This window comes from Diplotaxodon limnothrissa, linkage group LG14 (genome assembly GCF_057381915.1).
Source record: "Diplotaxodon limnothrissa isolate DT_005_m linkage group LG14, D_limnothrissa_male_GT1.1, whole genome shotgun sequence".
NCBI classification, from domain to species: Eukaryota; Metazoa; Chordata; class Actinopteri; order Cichliformes; family Cichlidae; genus Diplotaxodon; species Diplotaxodon limnothrissa.
In genome coordinates this window covers 37492788-37511218 of record NC_140609.1, presented here as the reverse complement: position 1 = coordinate 37511218, position 18431 = coordinate 37492788, and the positions used below count along the sequence as shown (strand labels likewise).

Genomic DNA, 18431 nt, shown 5'->3' with positions numbered 1-18431 from the left:
CAAAGTACAGGGGAGAGCATCATAGAAGCCGTCAGCATCTTAGACCTGTTGCAGCATAACTATGGGAGGTTTCAGGGTCACCTGATCCGAACTGGGAAGTGGTTCCACAGAAAGCTGAAGGTTCTGCCTCCTGAAACCACGAGTAAGGCCTGCAATCTGAGAGCAAAGTGCTCCGTTGGTTAATATAATACTACAAAGTCTTTAACATATGTCTGTCATGGCTGTGTGCAGGGAGAGAGGATCCAAAATGCAGGACTCACAAACGCAGAGACAAAAAGTTGAACTTAAACAGCTTTATTTCTGTGCACAAACTGAACTGGGAATACAAAAAAACTAGCAAACAGAACAAACGGGGGTGGTATGAAGGTACGATGCAGACACTAAATACAAGAGGTTTACAGAGCTAAGCGGAAACAGCTGGGAGACACGGCTGACGCTGATTACACTGACGAGACAGGGAGAGCACAGACCTACAAAGTAAAACAGGAAGTAAACAGACGAGACACAGAACTTAACAGCCGCAGACTAATTAGCAGACGTAACATCGTGGACAGACAGAGGGAACACAGAAAAGTGGGACCAGGGGAGGCACAGAACAGAAACCTACCAAATGGCAAATCTTAATGGAATAAACAATCAGAATAAACAAGAACATAATAAAGAAACACAAAACACTGAATCACCAGACTCAGGACCACCACAATGTCAGGCTGATTTTTCAGATTATTTCATAGGACTGCAGCGTGAGGACCTCTAACTGTGGGACAGGATCTGTGGGAATTCCAGTAATCCAACATGTCTATTAAATCACCGTGAGACACCCAACCTTCATGTTTCAACAACATGAGATAAACATGATTCCCATGAATGTGCGTCGTGCTTTTGATATGAGCACCTCTGCTCCATTAACCTCCAGCTTACTCACCAGAACAGATTCAAACTTTTACTAAAAATGGATGTCCAGTGATATATTGATGAATTATGATGCTGGCGAGTGCACTGTTTTACTGTGGTTGGACCTGCCTTTGATACTGTCGACCATCATATTCTGTTAGATAGACTAAAACACTGGGTGGGTATATCAGGAACTGCTTTGGAGTGGTTTAAATCCTATCTGTGTGACGATCCTTCTCTGTGGCTACCTCCAAGTTCAGGTCCTCTCTCGCTTCTCTTGCCTATGGTGTGCCACAAGGTTCTGTCTTGGGACCCTTACTATTTTTTTGTTGTATTTACTCCCTCTTTAGGAGATTCTCAGCACTTTTAAGGACATTTCGTATCATTGTTATGCAGATGATATTCAGCTATATATCTCCTTTAGGCCACATGATGTTTCTAAACTTCAAAACTTGCAGAGATGCTTAGATTATATCAAAGGTTGGATGGCTGATAATTATCTTCGACTTAATGCTGAGAAAACAGAAGTCCTTGTCTTTGCTCCTGATAAATTTGTACCTTTGGTAGTAAAAGATTTAGGCCCCCTCGCTTCTTTTGTTAAATCTTCTATTAGGAATCTTGGTGTTACATTTGACTCAGCTCTGTCCTTGGATATTCATGTTAAATCTCTGGTCCGCTCCTGTTTCTACCACTTAAGAAATATTGCTAAGCTGAGTCCTATTGCGTCACGTTCTGAACTTGAAATGATTATACATGCTTTTTCATGTTTCGTGTTGTTTAGACCATTGTAACTCGTTGTGTATCTGTCTAAGTAATGCTTACTTGGAACGTCTGCAGGGTGTTTAAAATGCTGCTGCAAGGCTTTTGACCAAGGCTTCCAGGTACACCCATGTCACTCCCCTGCTGATCCAGCTGCATTGGCTCCCCATTAAATTCAGGGTCCATTTTGAGATTATAATTCTGACCTTCAGGGCTCAGCACGGACTACCTCCAATTTACATCAGTGATCTTCTTCATCCTTAAATTCCCAGCAGGTCCCTGAGGTCTTGTGACCAGGGCTTGCTGGTTGTCCAGCACACCACATTAAAAGAAAAGGTGACAGAGCTTACTTTACTTTAACCATTTTATAGATTTTTGTACATAAATAATTTCCAGCCTAAATGATGCAGAAAAAAAGTACATATTCACATCTGAGCTTAATTTCAGATTGATCTGCTGAAATGTTCATTTTACATTTCTTTTAAAAAAAATGTTCACACTATGAAATTATATTTATAACAGGAAAAATTCTAAAATAATAGTTTTGATTCAAATAAAATTGCAAACTTTTATTCAACGAATTCAAACCATTTTTTTCATTAATTGAGTTGCTGTTACTCAAATGGTACTGCGCTCTCTGATTGGCTTACTGGTGACCGCGTGTGGCGCTTCGAAGAATGGCACTTTTCCTCCGGAGTTTTGCAGAGGTTTTCTTTGGGATTATGTAGCACGTTTTAACCTTGAAGTGCCCCACCCCTTCCGTCCCTTGTGTATCTTATCTTATCTGTGCTGTTTGCCACGTTTATTACCTGCCTATAAAGCTGACCTGCTTTGACTTTTACATTTTAAGGTAAGTGGTTTAGAAGCTCATTTACACAACTCGCATGTTTTTCTTCCGAGCATGACGGGAAAATGCGCAGTGACATAAATTATTCAACAGGGGGCGCTGATATTTGGTTACATTAGAATGACCATTATGTATATATTTTTAATGCGTTTGGAGTTTGTGTTGAGGAATTGAGGAAAAATATGTATATTGATAAAAGAATAACTTTTAAAAAACTACAAAAAGTTCTTGTGTCCAGATTAATGAGTAATTTTGGTTCATTTGCATTTTCCTCTTGTGGTCATTAGATGAGGGGGGTGATTGTAATTTTCAAATGGTGTGTATTTGTGTAGCGCTTTACTAGTCCCTAAGGACCCCAAAGCGCTTTACACATCCAGTCATCCACACATTCACACACTGTTGGTGGCAAGCTACATTGTAGCCACAGCCGCCCTGGGGCGCTCTGACAGAGGCGAGGCTGCCGGACTCTGACCACCACCAGTAGGGTGAAGTGTCTTGCCCAAGGACACAACGACCGAGACTGTCTGAGCCGGAGCTCGAACTGGCAACCTTCCGATTACAAGACGACCTGCCAACTCTTATATAAAAATATTCTGGTTTATTAAACTAAACTATAATTTATAGTATATTTATACTCTATAGCACGTGTACTAACACGTGCATGTGCGCCGGACCCGCGTGATTTTGCTGTCTTTAGCAGGTAATAAACTCCCGCCAAAGCAAAAAATTTGCTCTGAGTGAATTCAGTCGTTGTTAATGAGTAAATTTTTAGAGTGTTTTTATTTGGATTGTTTTCTGGTTGTTTGTTGCACTCGGACATGTTCACAGACGTGTTTTCGTGAGCAGCGCTGTTCATACTCCGAGACCGTAGCGGGAGACTGTTGGTTGCCTAGCAGCAGTTAACGAAAAGACCGGAAGTCACTGTGCTTCAACTCGAAAACCTTTGCATTTATCCTCTTTTCCCCGAGTATCAGACAAACTCGTTTAGCAGCGTGCTTGACCTTTGAGTTAGCTGAACTTCCTGGTGGTCTGTTGGTGGATTTAAGGAGGTTAAATGGATGAAAAAAGTTATCTTTCAGCTAGCTCTTGTTGCGCAGATGCAGCAATGCATGATGGGAAATTCTCCCGGTATTTGTAAAGCTAAATAACCTTATGGGGCTCTGTTGGAAACTGCTTCATGTGTATATATAAATAGTGTATAGTCCCAGCTTCCTACAGACTGTGTTTGTGTTGATTGTGAGATTGTGAGCACCGTGAGTGTGCACGGTTTGTGTGTGAAACACTTCCCTATGCGTGAGCTGGAGAACTCATACTTACCTGGTAGGAGAGATACCATGATCAAGAAGGTGGTTCTCTCAGGTCGAGGTTCAGCCATTGCACTCTGGCTTTGCTGAAAGCCTGCGAATTCCCCAAATGTGGGAATCTCGACTGCATAATTTTTGATAGTGGGGGACTGCGTTCGCGCTCTCCCCTAATCATATGTTGAAAGGAAATTGTGGCGACATTTACGCTTATTATGAAGAACCAGGTCATTTAACATGTGTATATGAAGATGATATGACTGATATGGAGTAGCGTGCAGTTTCCTCGTTTCTCCGCTAGAGGCCGGTAGAGCTCTGTAAATGTTCAGAGACGTCACAGATAAGATAAGAAGAACTTTATCCCGAGGGAAATTACTTTGTCATACACATGCTCAACGCAGCAAGAGAGACAGAGGAACAATATATACAATAAGAATACTAGTATACAGTAATCTAAGGAGCTTGGAAAGAAAAGCGTCTGGACTTCTTTGAGTTGCTTGAAGATGTTTCACCTCTCATCCGAGAAGCTTCTTCAATTCTAAGGGCCAAATGGTGGAGAGTCCCAGATTTAAACCCAGTGGGAGTTTTCCCCCCCAAAGAGGGACAAAGGACCCCTGATCCTCTACCTAAATATGATTAGGTAGAGGATTATGATTAGGACTCTCCACCATTTGACCCTTAGAACTGAAGAAGCTTCTCGGATGAGAGGTGAAACATCTTCAAGCAACTCAAAGAAGTCCAGACGCTTTTCTTTCCAAGCTCCTTAGACTACGATGACCTGGATGACTGAGAACCTTCACAGACAGTATACAGTAATATACAGTAGGAAGAATTGGATTAACTAACTGTTAGTAACATATAACTAAATGGTAAGGATTTACAGCTTCATCATCTAGACGAGTGTCACTTTTAACTTTGCAGATATTGTTCTCAGATATTGGACTCCAGGTGGCCTGTCTGGTGGATTTAAATCAGGGTCGCGTGTGTTTGTTATCTTTTAAATGCAGTGCCTGGCCACATTCAGTATTTAAAGTTAGTATTTCTGTAGGAGTGCTCACTGGATTCAGATTCTTATTGTTCAAAGTGCTCTTTGGAAGTGAAACATGTATATAAGTTTAAAAACAAAGAGCTCTGAGGCAGTCACCTCAAAGTTGAGGTGGATGTGACAAAGCTGCAGATTTCCTGTTTCGTAGCTATGCTGTTATTTGCTGCTCTGTGTTGTTTTTTACTGTTAAAAATAAATGTTATCTATTGAGGTTTTGCTGTCATGTGACTCATCATGACACGTCATTTTGGGTGTGTGAAGTTGTAGGGTCAAAAATTAAGACCTTAGTCACACAGGTCTGGAGACGACCCTCCAGTCTGAGTGGTCGCTGAAAGACCTACGATTGGGTAAATGTGTATTCCCTGGTTGGCAGGGAATCCTTGTGTTAGCTTTGGTTGCACATTGTTGCGGTTCTGAGTAGTTTGCATGCAGGACGCCAACTTGTCTGCAAACACTCGCCAACTTCTCCGTGAGCAGTAGTGAAACTGAAAAGTGAGTGTTTGCCTTCACAGTAAAACCTTTTTAACGTGCAAGTGTTTGCAGACAAGTTGTTCGGGTCGAGAAAATGTTGCATACCTTTGTTTAGCGTCCTTACATGATTTGCTGATTGCTAAAATCAGTATTTTTTGACATGTCAGGGTGATGATATGACGACACTCCCTCCTGCAGCCAGCTGAAACGTAGCCACGCCACCTTTATCTGGAGCGCTGATGATGTATCCGATGATGTCATTTGCAAATGGCTGTCTATGTTAGCAGATGAGCTACAGGTGTTTGTTATTTGGTACATGCAGTTCACCCATGTTAGCAGGGACCATAGAAATGTAGCAGGCATGCTGTATAAAGCGTATAAAGAACCAGCCCATGTACCATAATAGTTATTTGTTGTGTTGTTAAAGAAGTTCAGACATTCAGTGGTGTGTTGTGCTGTCAGCCTTCTTTATCTAATCATTGGATCTCTGGCATATGCCTTTCACGCCACCTCTGTCACCCTAAGCTGTTAAAAACGCAAATGTCCCCTGTGCACTTTACGCTGCCTGACATTTGACCACAATGAAAAACAGTCGATTTGTCCTCTGTATATCTCAGCATGGAGGTCAGAAGCCAGAACCTGCTGGAGGAGGCAAAGCTCCAGGTGGGTGAATCGCAGCTGGGGAAAAGTGGCTAAAATGCATGTGAATACAGTAGGGCTGCCACAAACGATTATTTTGATAGTCGACTAGTCACCGATTATTTTTGCGATTAGTCGACTAATCACATCATCATCCATTGGACATACAGCGTACAGCTTATTGCACCAGCAGCATCTGCTCTTATATAACTATCATTAGCTTGCAGCTTTAAGTGTTTAAGTTAAGTGCTAATTAAAAATAAAGACAAGATGATAGTTTATTAAAGTTTAATGAAGTTTGCAGATTGTTTCGGTGAAGTTTAATAAACTCCTTGCTATCTAAAATATAACAGGACACCGGAGTAAATTCTGGAGCATCTCACACTTCTGATAATCAGCTGTCTGCTTGATGTTTATTCAGCTGTGTAAAAACTATAACTTTAATCTCAGCCAAACCGATTTACTCAGGAACAAATAAAATACTAAAAAAAAGCCAAACAATAACATTTTAAGCTAAGTGACGGCAGTGGGTTTGAAAACGATTTGCCGGGAGTCCGGTGTTCTCACGGCTCTAGTTAGCCTAGCCCCCGGCTAGCTATCGAGCTAGTGGGTAACAGACGTCTCCGAAAACGTCGGAGCGCTTTTGAAAATATGCGGTGTCTTGATAAACTGAGCAGATATTTGAGGTTTACACAGCTACATTCTCGCCTGAAAATATGTTAAACGTTTATTTTGTGACCCGGAAAGAATAATAAGAGTAATATAAAAACTAACTAGCTGCCGCCATTGTTGACAACAGAGCTGGGCTGCGCTGGGACGGAGCTACTTCTTCTTCTTCGGGGTTTAACGGCAGCTGGCATCCTTGTACATGCAGTGCTGCCATCTTCTGTTTCAGTCCGTTATTACACTCTTAAATCCTGCTATTATTCCTGCGTCTTTTGTGATCTTACAAAGCTTCAAACGACGCGTCGACTATTAAATCAGTCGTCGACGATTTTGATAGTCGACGTAATCGTGACTAGTCGACTAATCGTGGCAGCCCTAGAATACAGTACGGAGTGGGATTTCTGTAGCACATGTAAACATGAATACAACAGAACAGCCAGTTAATCACACATGAACGTTTTTGGACTGTGGGAGGAAACCAGAGGGCACAGGAGGAAACAGACCTCAGACAACCAACGTGTTAAAAGTCAGAAATGTTCTTGCTGTGAGGCGATCGTGGTAACCGCTGCAAAGATGGCCTGTCTAAAGCTGAAAGATGGCATAGATAAAATATAAATATAAGCCAGAGTGAGACTGCAAAGACAAAAACACGAGTGCATATCTGTGTCAGCCTCAACCTCACAAATGAAGCCGACACAGAAGTGCCAAAAACTGCAGTTCCTCTAACAGCCACCAGAGGATGTCTCCAAAGTGAGCCGGACGCCGCAGACTCACAGACGCAGATTCCACCCAGACAGCAGAAATAAACACGCTGGTGTAAGAGTATTTTTGGCCCGTGGTTCACCGAGTTTCAATCTTCCCATTTTTAGAAGGTTTCCGATCTGCATTCAATTTTTATGGTCCAAAGGGACACTTGAGCTCCATAAATACATTATTTTAAAGTTCTGTCCACCCACTTTTAGTTGATTCCTTCCAACAGTGATATTATAGAAATTTGATGTATGGAGCTATTAGGACAAATCAGCTGATATGTGCATCTAACAAAGCTTGCTATCATTAGTTGATAGGTTGGAGCTCCACTCTCTCATATAAATATATTCACTGGTGGGTCTAAAAAACCCAGCAAACAGCAGCTCAGACACTAATGTCGACGCTTTACAATGTGGACACCACAGACCCTCAGATATATATTTATATAGTCTATGGTTTATAAAAAATAAATGCAGAAATGGAATTTTTTAAAAAGTTGAAACTTGTAAAAGCCCACAGAGAGACAGACATGCTAATTAACCATAGAGCGAGAAGAACAGCAAGGTTCAAAGTTTGCTTTTGAATCGCCGCTCCTCCCACAGCGGCGGCCAGGTTCTCGTGTAAGATGCACACTAACCTGCTCAAGGCCACCGCATCCTTTATCTGTTTAACTCTTTGCACAAAGCAACCCAGTGTCACTTTCTTTCTGCACTTCCCACGTTACGCTAACCTGTGAGCTGTGATGAAGCATGAGCCGGATGAGCTGCTGACGTTCATTATTAAACTTGTGTCCGATCATTAGGAACATTTTTGACTCAGTCATGCAATGAGACTTTGCAAGATTCAAACCTTCTTGAGATGAAGCTATAAACTAGCTTTTTAGCATCAGTATGAGAGTGAGCTGTGCACAAACATTTAATTGTTGAGCGTTATTGGATGTTTTGGTTTGGTTTTTTAATGCATAAAGATAAACCAGTTTGTGATGCTTCAATTTTGCGCTTTCATTGCTACGCCCAACCACTTCTTGTATTCTTTTTATACAGAAAAACATCTGCAGACAGAGTTCCTGCTGCTTCAGATGACATCTGTGTCTCTCTGTGTTCCCTGGGTGAGGCAGCAGCAAGTATTCAGAGAACAATGCTGCACAACATGCGAGGAAAACGTAAGAAAAAGTCTTTTGCTTCCAGCTTTCTCTCCGAGCAGAGAAATTTAAGTTGAATCACGGCTTAGCCACGCTCTTTAACTCTTGCACGGTGATTTTTCATGCACGTTGTCGTCCTCCCCCACCATCTTCTGTCTCTGCTGTGTTCACTGCATGAGTGAGCAGCTCCCCAAACCTCCCACCCACCCACATGCTCACTGTTTCAGAGAAGACGAGGCTCAACTTAAGTAGATGTTCCGCCTTTTGGTTTTTGGACCGTCAAAAATAATCCGTCTGGTCCCTTTTTATGCCGTGATGTCAGGTCCTGTTTAGAATTTGAGGGGTTTTTTTTCATGTTTGGGTGCTTTGTGTCTGTGTTACTCACTTCCTGTTTATTTTGGTTAGTTAAGTTGTCCTGTGTTTTCCCTCCTTTGTGATTGATGGACCCGCCCTCATTAGCTGCACCTTGTGCTTCACCGTATTTCTGTTTTCTTTAACTTCTCATTGGTTGTCATTCAAGCTTATTTTCATATTCAAAGATCAAACTGGTTTGTTGGTCATTATACTGGTCAAACAGCCTCCACAGTCACCACAGTCTGCACTGAGTGATCTCAGTCCAGTAGGGCACTGCTGGCATGTTTTAACAGGAGGTTTGCATCATTGTGCAGCTCATGAATAAGTTTCCAGCACTTTGTCAAATTAAGGAAAGAATCAAGGGACAAAAAAGGGCCCAACGTGGTATTACCCAGGCATCCCTAATATAGTGGCAGGTGAGTGTATATACTGAGAGTCTAATTGAAAACAGGAGTGACAAAAAAACAAGTGAACCTGAATAGTTTTAAGTACTAAAGGAAAAATACAACGAAAGACAGGAAATAAACCTGAGATTAAAGTGACTAATAATACAAAATAAAACAGGAAATGATTCAATAGAAACTCAGAAATGTGACAAAAGAAACTTTCAGGTTATTTTCATCCCCAACACCTAAGCTGTTAATCGTTCATTTACAGAAACTTTGGAAATACAGAAACAGATCATTGTTACTCTTTAGTGTGCTCAACTTTCAGCAACATTTGAAATAACAGCCGCGCAGCTCTGCAAGCTGAGGAATGATTCTTTTTTAGCACCTCCATACCGTTTGGTTGAGCAGCACCACGAGTCCATCCAGGAGTAGGATAAACAAATAGTGCGAACAGCTGAGAAGATCATTGGAGCCTCTCGTGCCTCCATCACAGACACTTATCGCACCGGCTGCATCCACAAAGCCACCGGCGTTGGCGAGGACCCCACACACCCCACACACACTCCTCAACCTGCTGCCTTCTGGCAGTGAGGTACCGGAGCATCAGGGCCCTTCCTGAACACTCAGTGACTGGACTGAAACACACACACATCGATTCATACACATCACTAGCAAGCATTTATCTGCAGAATCTCACACACACACACACACACACACACACACACACACACACATCGATTCATACACATCACTAGCAAGCATTTATCTGCAGAATCTCACACACACACACACACCGAGTTAGTTTTTGCACAGTCTTTTGCACATTTCTGTTGCACTGTATCGTTCTGTTCTGTCAGCTGTTGCACTGTCTTTGGTTTTTCTTGTTGCAATTCTTGCACACTTGCACTTTATGTAGCCCTGTGTTGATCGTCTGTCACATGTAGCACCATGATCTTGGAGGAAGGTTGTTTTGTTTCACTGTGTGCTGGACCACTGCGCATGGTTGAAATGGCAGTAAAGCTGCTTGACTTGACTTGAGATCTCAACAAACCGTGTGTTAGTCTGAGGAATCGCTGGCTCGTCACTAATTCTGAAATTTTCAGATGGTTTCAGCACTGATCGCATGAAGGACGAATGTTCGCTGGGATGACCTTACGTGGGCGTTTCCTTAACTTATTTACGCCGTTCGCCGTCTCAGTAACTGCAGAAACATGGCTGTTATTTCAGCTGCTCTTTGACTTTCGACAACGACGTATTAACACGTCTGGTTCTGAGCAACATGTTTCATGTCAGACTCGCGCCTGTTGACTTCTCTAAACACGAGCTGATCTCTACATGGGACAAGCGATGAAAACGTTGTACAGTCGCACGTAAAGCGTAGCAGCTGCTCACCCTCTGAAACAAACGTTCTGCCTCTGCTGCTACACAAGTACCTAAGAAACATACGTGCATGGTGCAAAGACGCTTCACAGTGATTTCAGACTCTTCAGGTTCACAACTGCTCGCTCAGACGTGTGGGATTTGACATTAAGATTCACCAAACGTTACGATCACGTGCAATACTGTGCAAAAGTCATGAGCCACCCCTCATTTCCTTTTTCTCAACGCCACACTTTAAACTGGTTCTACAAGGCTTCCCGAAGGTCTTTCAAAATGTTAGTTTTACACACATAAAATAGTAAATTTGCATAATAAGGGGATTCCCAATGAGCTAAGAGCCCAAAATATTTGCACAGTGTGGGGTCGGTCCAAAAAAATGAGGAAAGTGGAAAAGTGGAAGGCAAAAGAAGAAGTGCTAGGTCTAAAAAACTATCTAGAGCAGATGAACAGTATCTCAAAGTCATGTTCTTAAGAAATAGGAAAAAAAGTCCAACAAAGACCTGAGAGATGCATCTGGACCTCCAGCTGATCCACATAATCCACATTGGAAACTTTTATTTCAAATCAAAATCAGTATGTACGCTCAGTAGTTTATATCTTAAAAATTACGTGCCAGAGTCAGACTGGGTCTTGAATTGTCAAATGGCTAATGAGATTTATCTAAAGTGTAATAATAAGTTAATGTGTTCCAGGTTTGGCTTCTCATAGCCACCTGGGAAAGTTTTTCCTTGGATTTGAAGATATCTGCTGAACTAATCAGAGAAAATCAAAGTGTGGAGCTGAGCGTAATCAGCAGGTAAATGTCAGGATATGTTGATGCGTCTTTGTGATGAAGCCCAGTGATAGTCTGTGTTTATGCTAGTACACCTGGAACTTTGTTGAAATGACATAACATTTTGAAACATAGCTTATTAAATTGATTTTCTAATTAATAAGCATGAGGCAGCACATTCAACAAATCTAAGAATATCTAAAAATAATTTGAAGAACGGTCAGAGGACGTGAAGAACATGCGGGGTTTGATGAAGACGTCCTAACAGGAGCAAACCAGATGATGCAGCAATGACAAAGAGGAGAGAGGAGCCATAAATACACACATACTGACTCAAAACAACAACAACCAGAAGTCCCAAGTTCTGGGGTTTATTGCACATGTTTGGATTTTGGACCTTATTATTAAACCGTTCAGACATTTGAAGTAAAACTGAGAATGTGACATTTTTGATCACTTGAGCACCTGAGCTCTTAAAGGAGTCTAATATTCTTATTTTGATCAGTAACCTCAGCTTTATCAGTAACCCCGTCAGTCCTGCTCCTAAGGCTCAGTTGAGGTTGAGGCAGTTAGTTGAGGTTAATTGGCCTCTGCTGAGTCTGTCACATGTGGGTGCTGAAACGAGAGTGTGGGCAGGCCGCTGGGTCGTCTGCTGAGCTGAGGAAGGAGGGGGAATAAATGTCAAAAGATGAAGATGGTATCGTTATACGATGGCAAGACAGATGTTGTCTGTCTTTCAGATTTGCTGTTTTGATTAACCTTTTAACGACTAACACGTGCTGAGCTGCTTTGTTTTCTTTTAAATCTAAATAGTAGCTTCTGATGATGGCGGCTCGCTTTAGATCGGTGCTTCTCCAAGCAGGGTCCTGCATGAGGGGTGTCGCATCTGTGCGCAGGTCTCTTGATTTAAAAGAAGGTGACGAAACTTTAAATATCCTGCAACAACAACCGTTTGCAGCAAATGCAGAAAAAAATAGTGTGAAATAGGAAGCAATGGATAAAATCTAATTAGCATGTTTCCTGTTTTCATGACTGCAAGATATTTTTGTGTGTTTACCGTGTAACGAGTCAGTACAGAGAGGAGGACACAAATGCAAGAAGCTGTGGTGAAATCCAAAAACCCCCCCACAGCTTTATGTGCTCATGCACATAAAAACTAAAGGGAAGGCACACAGGGGACAAGGAGCGGGTACAATCAGGCTAAAAAATCTGGTAAGATTACACACGCGTGCACGCGTGCACACAGATAACCCCTGAACTATCCAAAAACTCAGAGGTCAAGTTGGGCTAGAAATTGAGAGCTGACTGAGAACTAAACTGAGGGTAACTGGGAAGTATGAGGGTAAGGGCACAATAAAAAAAATATGTGATATCATTAGGAAGACGGAACTAACAAGTTCCAGGAAACGAAAACGATAGCAGAGAACGTGAAGCTCTGGCTCTGTGGACTTCCAGATCCTTAGGGGGCGCTCATGAGGCAGTCCAGGGATGAATGAGGCCCCAAAGAGCCCCAGATAGTAAATTTCGTGGGGTAGACTTACATTTGGCAACTTCAGTTATCTTCTTCTTGACAAAATGGGTTGAAACATTAAATAAAGCTCAATTTGAAGAGTAAGAGGAATTAGCAGAAGGCTGAAGTTTTATGAGCAAAATGTAAGGCTAACCACTTTTTCACCCAATGGCTGCATTAAAAACACTCAGCTCGAAGCTTGAAAAGCAGCACTTCACAAACCAGTGGGTGACATCGTGATGCTACATCCATCTCTTACATACAGCCTGCCGGTCCTGGGTTTGAATCCAGTTTGTGGCCTTTCTATGGCGTTTGCTTCAGGTATCTCCGATCACTCCAGCTTCCTCCCACAAACAAGCATGAGGTTAGGTTAACTGGTGACCTTAGATGTTAATGTGAGTGTTACTAGGTATTTGTCTCTATGTCTCAGCCCTCCAACAGCAAGTCAACAGGGGTTGACTTCGGGTTCCCCCCACTTGTGACCCTGAACTGGATAAGTGGATGGGTGGATGTGGTGGATGTGATGGAGGTAAATGGGTTAAGACCTTCATGGTACCAAATAGATGACTCGTCCCCGTTTCCTCCAATTCTTGACTTTTTAATTGGCAGCTGTTTAAAAAAAAAAGGTGCAGTTGTTTAACAAGGCATGTGTGGCTAAGTCGACTGGATGATTAACCGGCGCTGCTCTCACTAGTCTTCACCAGGTCTGCTGTTTCGGAGAGGTTAGCGCTCTCTGTCACTCCATGGCAGGAAGATGTAAACAGGTAAAGTAAAGCCTCAGCTCTGGAGGACTGTGACCTACAAAAAAGACCATGGTGGTTAAACATTTAAACATTTAACCGCTCATCCACGCAAAGCTACACTGTGCTGCTCGTGATTGTCAATGCTAACATGCTGCTAGCACCGCTAAAGTTAGCCACACTCAGTGTCAGCCACATTTAAAATAAGGCCTGCCCATGGAAGCATGCGATTACTGGTTTCCATTAGACTGTGCCCAGTTTTTACTGTTTCTTAATTTTTGAATACTGGATTAATTAGTTATTTTTTTCACTAGTCAGACATTTAAACAAACAGCAAAGTAGTTGTTTAATGCCCTCCTTCTCTCTCAGGTTCATTTTGTGCCATTGCTGCGGTGCGTTAAGGTGCTGCAGATAAGCACCAGCAACCATGATGAAACCACATCATTCATTCCAATTATATCTCTTACACCTCTCACTAAAAATGCTCTAATGGTTAAAAAAAAAGACGAATTTGAATCCCGTGGATTCTGGTGATTGTAAAAAATTAAGAATTAAAATGATTTTTTTAGTTGTTAACAGGATGTTGTACCCCTTTATTTGAACAGGATATGAACAGGAAGCTGACAGGGAGCTCCTAGCAAGAGTGACTTTTCTTGCAGAGCAACACACACACACACACACACACACACACACACACACACACACACACACACACACACTTCAGTAGGCGTGAACCTGAGACTGAAACTCGCTCTGAAAACCCCAACCAACTCAACTGCAATTAATCAGCTACAAGCCACACACATGCAGAAGCAGGTTCTCATGTGCGCGCGCGCACACACACACACACACACACAAACGCACACACTCACACAGATCTTTGTAAAGCTGTCTCTGAAAGTCTCTCTCTCTGACACATGCACGATACAAGTAACAGGAAATAAATTGGATTATGCAAATGAGCTGAGAAAAAAAATAGTCTGAGAGAGATGAGAGGAAGGAGGGAGTGACAGAGGCAGGGAGGACCGACAGCAGGCTAAGAAAGAGAAACAGGAAGGTGTGTGAGTGTGTGTGGCAGCAGCTGAGTGACAAGTCAGACAAAGAGAGAGTCCGAGCGCCTTTCCTCAGCAGCTCGCGTCTTCTTCGCTTCTCAGGTTTCTATGTAGATGCTGCTGTGTGTGTGTGAGTGTGTGAGACAGACTGTGTGACATGTCTGAGGAGGATTTTTAGTGACATCGAACAGCAAAATGGATTTCCATCAGAGGGCAGCTCTGGATATCTCCACCAAGAACCCTCAGGACGATTTTGAGATCCTGCTGAGAGTCGGAGGAGGAACCTACGGGGAGGTTTACAAGGTCAGCTGCTTTGTACTGCCGCTACATGTACATGTTCGCTTAAATCAGGTTTATTCAATTCTTACTTGTATTTTAAGAAACCTTTCACCTTTCAAGAGATCATGAGTATCTTTAAACTGTTTGAAGAAAGAAGTGGAAAATGTAAAGCTGAGTCTAAAGGAGGTTTTTGCTCCACTGGCTTCTCGCATCTCAAGTCAAGCATGTCTTACTTCTGCCTGTTTTACAAGTCGCTCACTTCTCCGCTTCCCGTCCCTGCACTTTAATGTACAGCAGCAAAAAAAAAAGGGGGGGGGGGGATCTCAGGCTGAGCACGCGGTGCTTTGCTCGCTGTGAACGTCTTCTCTGTGAGTTTAGAAGAACATAGGTGTGATGGAATTTAGTTTCAATGGTTTACTGCAATCACAACTTAAGTGCATCTTCTATTGTGCTGGAGGAAGTGGTTTTACAAGAAGTGAAAGTATTCTTGTCGATAACTATTTTTTTGGCAGTTTTACTCCATCTAATAGAGAAGTTAGTGTAAACTCTGAATTGTAGTACAAGTACCACGAATTCCAGAGTTAAAGATCCTCTGATGTCATCAAACGCCAACAAACGGGGCTCAAGCTTTCAGAGCTACTAAAAGGTGTTTCAGGTGCTTCAGGTGCTTCAAGTGCACTCTAACATCATCCTCGACTCTGACGGGGCGTCTACACAATCACACCTCTGAGTTGTAGTTGAAGTTTCTCCCTATGTTTAAAAGTCTGTCCTTAAAAAGTCTCATTTTAAGTCATTTAAGTCAGACTTTAACCTGAAGCAGGAGCAGGAAGGTGAGGTCTGAACTTAATATGGTACATTGTATATTCCTGCACACACACACCACACATTTTCAGTTTGTGGCTTGATATTTAAGGTAAACAATATCACGGTTTCTCCAACCACAAAGCCAAGCTTCAATAATACATCATCTGAAATATTTGGTTTTATGTTGATTCTTCTTCGCCTGCGGCAGAGTTCATTCCCATTTCTGAGCAGCAGTGAAGGTTTCGCAGGGTTAAACCCATATTTTCACACAGTGGGGAGAAGTTGGTTAACAGGCTTTGGCCTTGAATGTTGCTGTAAAGGTTCAGTTTAAAGAAATGTTCAGGTTAAACATCTCATCCTCTTTCTCTCAGTGGAACTTGTGTTGTTACCCCGTCACTTGCAATTTCATGTAGTTTTGCATGTGATGTCACCTGGCGTTCCAAAAGCAATCCTTCCTGTTTTTCGAAGGAATCCACAGATCATTTGAGCTGTTTTTATTTGCAGTGTAAGGTTACAGAAAGAGGAGTGGTTCCTGCCACAGCTGCACTCCAGAAATAAAAACAGCAGCGAGACTTGTATTTGAGAAACCAGCTGCAGCATTCAGAGTTGTTGTGGTTGAGGCCCAGGACTCTGATTCTAGAGCACAAATGGTCCACAAGTAGTTGTTAATTTGATCTCAGCAGCCAGGGTTTAAACCAGCGGATTACAAGCCCGACGGCCCAGCAAGTATCACAAAATATTCAGTTTCATTTGTTTAGATTAGGCTTAAAAAATCAACCTGATTAAAAGTGGCAGGAAATGAGAGCCAAACGCGTTGCCAGTGTAGTACGTCTGCTTCTGATCGCTAATTATGTCTGAGTCGTTTGTCGCTGTATGTTAACGAGTTGGGCGGTATTTAGAGTTGGCATTATATCAGCTTTCACCGCAGGATTATTGTGGCAAAAGAAATTTCCCGATAACGACACCAAAGCTGCAGAAAATTTGAATGACAGTAAAAATAATTGTGCTATCAGTAAATATCATCTTTTAACTTTGATACATGTGTTTTATCTCTCTGTGGCAAAAAATACACTCAGAATACGAGTGTAGGAAGGTGAAGAAGGAGTCTGTAATCAGGGAATCATGCAAAAACGTACATACTCATCTAATTGCTCTTTTGTATGCTATCATAGGTGTGTTATAAACATTGTCAAATGTCACAGCGGATGGAGCCGCGTTCACAGAGCAAGCCTTTCATACATTTCTTGCAACTGTGTCGACTTCACAGGCGTCCGTCTACACATATATGGATGTGATTAAGTGCGGGTTTTTAAAAAATGGATACATTTTGAGTGAATTTTGACTTCCTTCGGTGTAATTCCGTGCTTTGAATGAACACGCGGGCTCCTGTGTAGGTGCATGTGTTACCAAGGATTGTCTGGGACTTTCCTCAGGTCACACCTGAGATGGAAAAGTTACCTAAGTCTCTCCAGTGACGGCTCACATGAGTGATAGAGTGATCTGAGTGGACTATGCGCCTTCTTTTGTACTGCTCAGTGTAAGTCACAGAACAGCAAAGCTCCATTCAGCGCTCGGAACAACAAGCGACTCATTTATGAGAATTTGAAGCCAGACAGAGCTTCTTAAAGGCTGATTTGAGTTAATCTGTTAGCAACAAGTTATGTTTGTCTGAACCCACAGATTGTGTTTACACAGCTCTGATTTGCAGAACGTTTACCACCAACACTTAGTGCCGGTGCAGACAGCTTACTGTGACATTTAAATCTGTCGAGATCGGGACTCTGGGGTTTTCAGCTTTTGGACTTTTTAATCCATCCCCCAACTCCAACCAAGAAACTTTCTTCACTGTCTTTGATTATCGTGTGCTGTGGTTTGCTGAGGTGCACAAAAAGAGAAAAATAAGCATTTAGCTATCTCATCCGTCTATCTCATTGGAGATATTTAGCTCTGCAAATGCTGAGTTATAAAATCATCTGAGGTTGTCACGGTGATGGACCATTGCGAGCTCGTCGGTGATTAGAGTGAAGAGGATGCAGATCATTTTGGTCACTGTGCATCGTGTTGCTTTTGTAAGCGATATAAAAAAAAGACTTTAATGACTTTGTGGGTCCTTGGAGTTCAAATGTTATTGTGAGTTTTTAGTTTTATTTCTTTAGATAATGATCTCTTGCTCCACCTACACTGGCTTGTATTTATCTGTGCCTCCATGAGTATGAGCTCTTTGAAGTATTTAAGCTGTGATGCATGTTTTTTTTGTTTTTTAAACAAAATCTATATTAAAATATGGCACATTAGCAACATCCTGCACGGATACGCTTTACAGAAGGTAAGTTGAGGCTTCAGAGTTTCTCAGAGTCGCTCTCGGCCACCTGCTTCAGCCCATGTGTGGACTGTTTTTTTTCATGTGCCAGTTTTGGTGGATATGGAGCATTTCAGAGTCGAGCTGTTCAGCAGTTCATGCCATGCGCTGTAAAACTGTAACCTATGCAAAGCAGTTTATCTGTAGAGTGAGCACACTTCCTCTAAACAGGTCAGTTCTGTGACCTTGTTCTGTTTTACAGGGAGGGAGATATTTGCATAATTGCCCTTCCTTCACATGTGGACACACGCTCACACAAAAACACCCATGCACAGATAT

General features: G+C 42.2%; 1 protein-coding gene and 1 non-coding gene across 2 annotated transcripts in view; both read left to right on the top strand.

Annotated features, from left to right (window-relative positions):
* The first annotated feature begins 3809 nt into the window (after positions 1-3809).
* LOC146619369 (U1 spliceosomal RNA) lies at positions 3810-3974 on the top strand. Its single transcript, XR_014906804.1, has one exon. It is a non-coding gene; the product is annotated as a U1 spliceosomal RNA (small nuclear RNA).
* Positions 3975-5898: 1924 nt separating this feature from the next.
* map4k1 (mitogen-activated protein kinase kinase kinase kinase 1) overlaps positions 5899-18431 on the top strand; it is a 51575-nt gene continuing 39042 nt past the window's right edge. The window contains exons 1-2 of the mRNA XM_085370448.1: positions 5899-5980; positions 8416-8534. Of these exons, the coding sequence (XP_085226574.1) occupies positions 5899-5980; positions 8416-8534 (201 nt within the window). The remainder of the gene's footprint in view (positions 5981-8415; positions 8535-18431) is intronic.